The following is an 8,116-nucleotide window of genomic DNA, read 5'->3' as shown; positions in this document are numbered from 1 at the left end:
TACCGATTGATATGGTTTGGGTAAACGGACATATGTTTCGAGTTACCAGGTCGTGTATCAGCTAATATCATACTTGTCTTATACCTATAAAAGATTTTAGAACTACCCATGCATGAATACCACTTGCGAATGTGTCAAGTTTTATGTTCTCCAGTCAAGTTCGACTTCGTTTACCATCTCGAATACGCCTATTCTCTCCTTCAAAATTTTGATTTACCTCTATTATTATTAGCCTAATACACTTGTGAAAAACACCCATGAACGCGTCACGTTAATTATCATATTACATTTCATCTCATTCTTCTGAGACACTCTCTTTCTCTCAGATTTTACATCCTTCCACAAACATCTTTTCATTTCCAAATCATATAATCACCTTTTACATGTATTTTGTATCACTAAAATACTTTTAAATTAAAATAAATCAAGCCATTAAAAAAATAACTAGCTTATGACATTAAACAAACATTTTGCTAGTAATCTAATTTATACAAATAAGGTTAATTACCTGTTTCACCCTTTCAGCGTATATAACCCGTTTTCAAGTTGTGTAATTAAACTAAATTGTTTACACACGTACTTTATTTAAAAGAAGTTGTAACACATTACGCTAATTTGTGTCGTAAATCCCACAGAAAGTAGGCTTAATTAGTCACTCTAGATGAATACAGAGAAAGAATCGTATTGGATTCGTCCACATACTTTATAACATGCATACCTTACTTCATCTTTGTATTGGCCAACTGATGAACTAAGAATACTTGCTCGATGTGAATGATTTCTTATACATGTTGGACAACGCTTTAAAACAATCATTAGTAGTTTCAATGATGATATACGAAACATTCATAGCCTAATATAACCTTGTTGATTAAATATTTCTCTCTCTGTATAAGTTGCTGAGAAATCTTTGGCCTAATCGAATATCATAACCAATTGCAAGACGGATAGTGAATGCAAGAATATAAATAGCAAGTTAATATAACATGGCTCGCCGTAGCTAGCTACCATCCGAGCTGACCCAACCTTAAGTTGTGACGGTCGGCTCTCACCAAAACAAATACATAATCAGATTAATTCCATAACTCAATAGTAAATGTTAAAATGGTTAAATCAAATAGTGACAATATTTCTATTTTAATCAAGAATGTCAATGCAATAAAACTATAAAAGAACAATGTAACCAGTATCCTATTATTCGAATTATATGAACAGTTGTCAGTTATCACCTACAATCTAAATTCATTCCAAAACCCTAGCTAAGGAGACAGGAAAGCAACAATAATCAAAGCAGGTTGCAATATGTTCACTCACAAATATTAAGAAATGACAGCCAAATATGTCATAAGCTGACAGCATATGCTAAGAAGATACTTTTCTTACCACCTAAAAACAAATAGCTATCTTCAGTTCCCTCTTTATAAAAGATACTTTTCTTACCCACTCTCAATCAGTCTCTCCTGTTCACACAAAAAGTGTAATGTTTACCACTTTCCTAACACTAATTGCTTGCTAATGTCAAGTGCCCATGTCCATTAGGGGCTTGGTTCATGCCCTTTGGGTGTAACTAATGAGTGCTTAGGTCGCCTTACTTCGGGCTCAATTCGTTTAACTTAGGAGAGCTCGAGCTCAACTTGTTTATTATGTATCAACTACTTAAGTATTTGATTGCATGCATCTATATCTATTTTTATGTATGAAACAATGTATATTAATTATTTAGTTATTTTGATCATAATTTTATATAAAACAATTGTACATGTAATATTTAAAAGGTTATAAAAATAGCATGCCCGTTTAGGGTCGTGAGACAGTTTAAACTCCATAAATGAAGTGTGGGGTTAAGCTACTGTTTTAGATCAGATTCAGACTTCCAGTATAGGCTCGGCTTATCCGTGAGCTTATTTAAGCTTGACTTCATTCGAGCTTTACAGGCCGGTGTCTAGTAACTCACGAGCGGCTTATATCGTTTACATTATTGTCCATGCCCAATCCATGTGCATGTTAATAATCATATAATTAGTGATGTAACGCATGTGCCGTTGATAATGAGAGTTCAATCGGGATATGTTCAAATTATAATTACAAGAGCCGTTTTGGAGTCCGCTCTCTCCATGGAAGTAGTCTCTATCCTCTTAGATAAGGGTATGGCTTGCCTACGTTCCATCATTTCCATACCTTACCAGCAAAGCAGTGGGATTTTGCTGTGTATGCTTGTTGTATAATTGAAAATTGGTAATGGAAACAACAATGCCATAAAGAAAATATTGAAAATGGGACAATGTAGGTCTCTACTTTAATTGGGCCGGCTTGAGGGGTAAGTTTGTATTGGGCTGACGAATGGTAACTGGGTATATACCTCACTCTTGGCCCTTCTGTAGAGAAGAAAATGAGAACCAAATCAAATGGTGTTTAATGGATCAATTATTGTTATTAAAAAAATTATTGTTATGTGATTATGAACTTGATTAGAATTGTAAAATTTCGTTTAGATTAAGATTCGACTAAAGCTGAAGCCCTTCTATACTTTAAAAGCAATAACTCAAATCGCTAACCATTCAAATTATAGCTTGGGTCCTCAAAACACCTCTCAGCCTTAACCATATCTAACGCTCTCATCCGTGAGGCCCTTTGGACTGATGTGTAACAAAGAGAAAGGAGCGTGAAGAGAGGTAGTGGAAAATCAGCGGCCTCTTGTGAAATTCCTGACGAAGAGAGACTCCATCCTGTGAGACGCCAACACCTGTGTTGCGGATGCTTTAAGCGATGTGCCTAAAGAGGAATGGTGATATGAGTTTTAAGCTCTCTTTCTTCTCTATCCTCAAGGGTACATGCACCAATCAGCCGGCGTCCCGATGATTGAGTGCTATGTGCCTTATGTAATATGTCCAAGGCTTGATGCAAAACTACTATCGAGCCGGGGGTCTCACCGGAAGCAGCCTCTCTATCCCCATGGGGTAGAGGTAAGGCTGTCTACATCTTAACCTCCTCAGACCCTACCATAGCTTTGCTATTGGTGGGATATACTGAGTACGACGATGATGATGATTTCTTCTCTATCCTCGTATAGATCACCTTGTTTGATTTATGTTCTTGTTTTGGATTGATGATTGACTTACACGTCATAACAGACTTAAAATCTCGTGGGTGGGTGCATCCATGAACATAGTGTTAACATCTTGAAGTGCTCAACAAACTAGAGTTTTCAAAGATGTGTGGTGGTTATGGTGGTGGAACCATGTTCAAGATCCTGCAAGTGATATCTAGAACTTTGTGAGAAAATGCAAGTCCAAATAGAAAAATAGCCATAGTTGGGATGTCACGTAGACAATTCTAAATATGCATCGATACAATGAAGAGTAAGCGTTCAGGCACTCTTAAGTTACATTGACGATTGAGCCAGGTAGGCGTTAACCTAAAAGGGGAGGACCAGAGGAGAAGATTTATGAAGTTGTTGGGAGCTCGGATCCTACCATTACCATTGAGAAGAAACTCTAGATCTCTAACATGAAGCTTGAGAATACGAGATACAAAGTTAATGGGATCCTAGACTTATGAAACCAAAACAAGTAGTTCGGTGTGCTTTTAAGATAACCCCTGGTAAAACCAACCTATGTTAAAGAGACTCGAACCCACATGTTCGACCCTTTAAGTCAACTTTTGTCTAGTTTAATTTTTTAGCAGCTCCACATAAAGTTACAAAATAAGTAAAACTACATCAAAATGAGTAGATTTTGATGTACAAAAACTATATAATATGTTGACATATATCCCTTCTACAAAACTAACTTTGAATGGGTCCCAAATCCCAATAGATGAGACCAACAGTCACCACCATTGTCACCAACATCTACCAGTAGCCACTACCGTCGCCTCCACTACGTGTCGATCACTGCAACCACCGCCACCTCCTACTGCTTAATCAGGATATAAAGTAAGCTTAGCGGGTGTACCCTTTTGACATTTTTCCTAAAACAACTTAAGGTTGGTAAGAACCTATTTTAACCGAACCCAACTGACAGAACACTTTTGATATTTTAAGAACCTATTCTTAAGCTAAAGTAAAACCTAATAAAGTCATACAAATCATTGGGCAAAGTTTGAAGCATGGTCAACCAGGATCCATCCAGACTGAACCAAACAGAGACTGTTCAAATCCAGCAATGCCACCAATGACAACATATACATCTCCGGAAATCACATTTATCAAAATCAGGCTAAACTTATGTTTCTAACCCACTCTACAAAAGACTAACATACAACATGCAGAAAAACATTACGTCAATCAGGGTAGATTGAGTGATGAAGAATTTACAAACTAAACGCAAATGATCATATTAATATTTAGGAAAAACAAATCAACATCCATAAAATGTGACAAAATCAAAGTGAAATGCAGTACAAATTCATGACTTTTGTTGAATCACACAAACACCACACAATTCTTTACCTGAAACCACACTAGTTCTTAGTGAAAGCAAGACTTCACTTGGGAAAGTAACCTCTCCGGTACGCCACAATAATCTACATACCAGACCATAGCAGAATATCTATAGACATTTAACATAATAAATGACAAATATTCTATGAAGAATATTGACCTTTTATACTTTAGTTCGCTCGGCTTTTAATAACATCAAGCCCCATCTCACTAGGGTCAGTTGCTTGCAACTCCACCTGAATACCATCAAGTTCTCTCTTGAACCTGTCCTTTGAGCTGGCATAAATCATCTTGTTCCTCACACGTGCAGTATCCGGTGACCTTTAAACAAACACCAGTTACATCAAAACCTTTTAACTAACAAGGATATTATTACTACTACTATTATTATTGTAATTATTATTTTTACCAAGCAATGAAGAAGATCCTGCTCTTTTGGACACCTTCTGGGGTCAAAAAGTCATAATCAAAGATAGCATATCGACACTCATTCTCAGGAAGGCATGCTGTGAATTCATCATAAGTTTGTGCTGGCTCCCCAACTTTTTCAACCATCACCTGCTTTTGCTTCTCTTCAATCTTGTAAATGATGAAGCGGTGGGTCCTTTTTGCCTTCAAATCCATGAACTTTAGCTTGCACTCATCGTGCACAGCCATCCCTGATGCTGCATTAGCCTACACATTTCATGGATTATCAGAATATAATTAAAACAGTCAGGTTTGTTTAAACATTGCAACCAAACACTTCTTATAGACTTAGGGTCGTAAACGAAATGAACATTCGTTTAGCGGGAAGTTCCTTAACCGTTCACGAACAATTTCGTTTCTTTAATGAACGAACACGAACAAAAAAATTTGATTTCATGGGTCATCAACGCATCACTATAACAGTCAGGTATGTTTAAGGCTTTAAGCATTTCAACCAAACACTTCTTATAGACTTAGACGAACTGTTCGGCAGGGAGTTTGTTTATGTTTGTTAACTGTTTACGAACAAAAAAAAATTGTTCGGTTAGGTGTTCGTGAACCGTTCACTTGTTAGTAAAAGCTTAACGAACGAACATAAACAAGGCGTTATACGGTTCGCTTACAGCCGTACTTACAATTAACAAAACGATCCTAACAATTAACCAACACACACATAATATCTAACACACATCACACCACGAAATCAACTACTGAAAGTTTCATCATCAGATCACTAGTAAATCAAAGGTTAGTATTTAGTAAGCTATAAACACCGATGATTTAACTACATGTGTAACAATATTGGATAAATGATAGCTAAATACAGTCAAACATTAACGCATCATTACTTCGCCAGCACCATTCCGTTCCTCCAGCAAAATATAACTTAACATCTCAAAAAAATATCAGACAAGAGCTTCACAAAAATCTCTTATAACAAACATTCGACACCGATGAAATACCAGATCAAGCACTCAACATCTTCCATCAATATACATACATCTTTATTAAACATAAATATATTCAAAATCTCAAATCAGATCAAAATCGACACCGATTCCTAATTAATTTTCAAAAACAATCCAAAATTTCCACATAAACACAACTGAAGCACGCATCTGACAAATTAAACCTCTGATCTAGCTCAATTAATCATCATATTAGCTACAAGTATAAACAAAACGTAAATCAACCACTAGAAACTAAGATCGAAGCTATCAGCATCAACAGATTCAACAAAATCAGTAAATTGCATACAGATCGAGATAAATATCTGAAATCAAACATATTATAAATAATTACAATATATAAACAGAATATTATAAATAATTACGATATATAAACAGATTAGTGAATAGTGTGTGTGTGTAATACCATCGATTCAGGAGTTGATTGATGGATGGAGAAAATCTAGGGCTCCGATTATTATAATTATTATTATTTTGCGGTGAACGAGAAGCAAGCCGTGTTTATCTGCCTTTTTATATTTTAATTTTTTGATGATATTTTATTAATGTGTACGAATTGTAGAGGAGACCTTGATGTATTATTACTTTTGCATTTTAAACCTTGGAATAGTATGTGCCTATGTGGTACCAATTACCATTGCTTTATGTTTTATCCACTTCATTTATAGTATTGATTAATGATGATAATTGATAAGTACTGGTTGTAGATGAATGTAATATTGACTAGAACATGTGGTTGGTGGTATGTAGTAATCACATGTGGTGTTGGTTAGAAAAGCGTGTGTTATATGGTATTTGATATTTGTTTTTTATGTGTTATTTACGTATTTGATTGATAAATTATACTGATTCTTAAAAGAACCGGGGGCATTGGGAACATGATAAAAGAGTGAAGAAGAACAAAAGACGAAGATGAACTAATGCATTAGTTGATTCTTCAACGATACTAAATCATTCTCTATGAGGTTTTATCAACTAACGTATTTGTTTTATGGTGTTTGCCATAAATAAAATGAAACATGAACTTGATCGATATAACAAAAAACTATGTATATTATATTGCATACGATACTTATTTTTATGTGATATTAATGTATATGACAACCGAGTAGTACTTTTTAAGAGTGACATGGGTAAAAATATGGTCCATCACTCATAACATTTATTTTGAACGGTCAACAAACAAAGAATTGTCTAGGTATTCTGTATGGGTGACCTAATGGCAAAGGCTTCCGCCAGTTGACCTAACCCAGCCATACGAAGCCCTTAAGTGCCTCCAAGTTATCTCCAGCTTCAGGGAAAACCAGACTCTCTCAAGATCGAACCAGATATCAAAAAGATCAGGTCTTCCTTCATTGAGCCACCCATGTCCTCCCCCAAAGTATTGTCTGCGATGGATCGAACTTAAGTCTCTATTAAATAACTCAGGCTTTATACCACTCCACACATTGGAAATTGGGTGTGGGTTCACATGAACCCACTGAGTTTCGGATTTTATATAGAATGCCTATATAAATATGATAGTGAACCCGCATACAAATTGTGAGTGAACACATAAGCAAAGTTGAACCATGGTCTAATGGTAAAAACCTTGCTTTATTACTGTGAGAACTCGGGTTCAATTCCCACTTGCAGCAGATTCTTTAATTTTTTTGTAACTTGTTACTTAATCATTGGTGTGTCTATCTTACTATCTAACTTTTGTAACTTGTTAGTTAATCATTGGTGTGTCTATCTTACCATCTTATGCTTGGCCCAACAACTTAGCTAGCATGCAAATCTGATTGCTATGTATTACATAGAAAGAGAGATAGGCGTAGTCTTTCTAAAAGAATGTTTCGAGGAAACAAATATGATCTTTAGTAAAATCTCATTCTTGGTACACTGAATCGACCCGAAACCGTCGAATTGAACTGAACCATCGAAGCGATCCGAACAGTCGAAACAACCCGAACCATAAGACCGACCCGAACAGTGAACCCATTGAAAAATATTCCTAGATCCGCCACTTATTGGAAAGATCAATGAACAAACGATTTTTCCATTATACTAATTACTTTTATAAGATTTATTTAACATCAACTTGTTAGTGTTTCTCTTAAAAATTTGTCTTTTTTAATTTAGATAGTACAATGTTGTCAACATTTCAATCACTAGTCATATGCCCTCTAATATAAATCAAAGTGAATGATTGTTGGACAAGATGAAATACAAATGTACCATGTTGTCTAATGTTAAC

General features: G+C 35.5%; 1 protein-coding gene across 2 annotated transcripts; it reads right to left on the bottom strand.

Moving 5' to 3' along the window:
• Window positions 1-4,319: 4,319 nt before the first annotated feature.
• LOC143581709 (actin-depolymerizing factor 1-like) lies at window positions 4,320-6,407 on the bottom strand. Of its 2 annotated transcripts, XM_077064427.1 has the most exons (4): window positions 6,284-6,407; window positions 4,851-5,116; window positions 4,602-4,762; window positions 4,320-4,524 (listed from the first exon to the last, which is right to left on the bottom strand). In XM_077064427.1, exons 1-3 carry the CDS (start codon window positions 6,284-6,286, stop codon window positions 4,612-4,614), a joined length of 420 nt encoding a protein of 139 aa, XP_076920542.1. In that variant the 5' UTR covers window positions 6,287-6,407; the 3' UTR covers window positions 4,320-4,524; window positions 4,602-4,611. The 2 variants fall into 2 exon arrangements, with proteins under 2 accessions (XP_076920542.1, XP_076920540.1); XM_077064425.1 differs by having other exon boundaries at window positions 4,320-4,762.
• Window positions 6,408-8,116: the final 1,709 nt, after the last annotated feature.

Source organism: Bidens hawaiensis, unplaced genomic scaffold, assembly GCF_021521415.1.
Source record: "Bidens hawaiensis isolate Kalapana, Puna unplaced genomic scaffold, B.hawaiensis_p1.1 tig00031149_1, whole genome shotgun sequence".
Classification (NCBI taxonomy): domain Eukaryota; kingdom Viridiplantae; phylum Streptophyta; class Magnoliopsida; order Asterales; family Asteraceae; genus Bidens; species Bidens hawaiensis.
The sequence above is the reverse complement of the archived record's forward strand: the minus strand, read 5'-3'. Positions and strand labels throughout refer to the sequence as shown.

Excerpts from the sequence above, each read along its gene's own strand:
- LOC143581709 (XM_077064425.1), bottom strand. Across the intron at positions 4,763-4,850 it reads AGGATCTTCTTCATTGCTTG|GTCACCGGATACTGCACGTG; the intron begins GTAAAAATAATA and ends GTTTGTTTAAAG.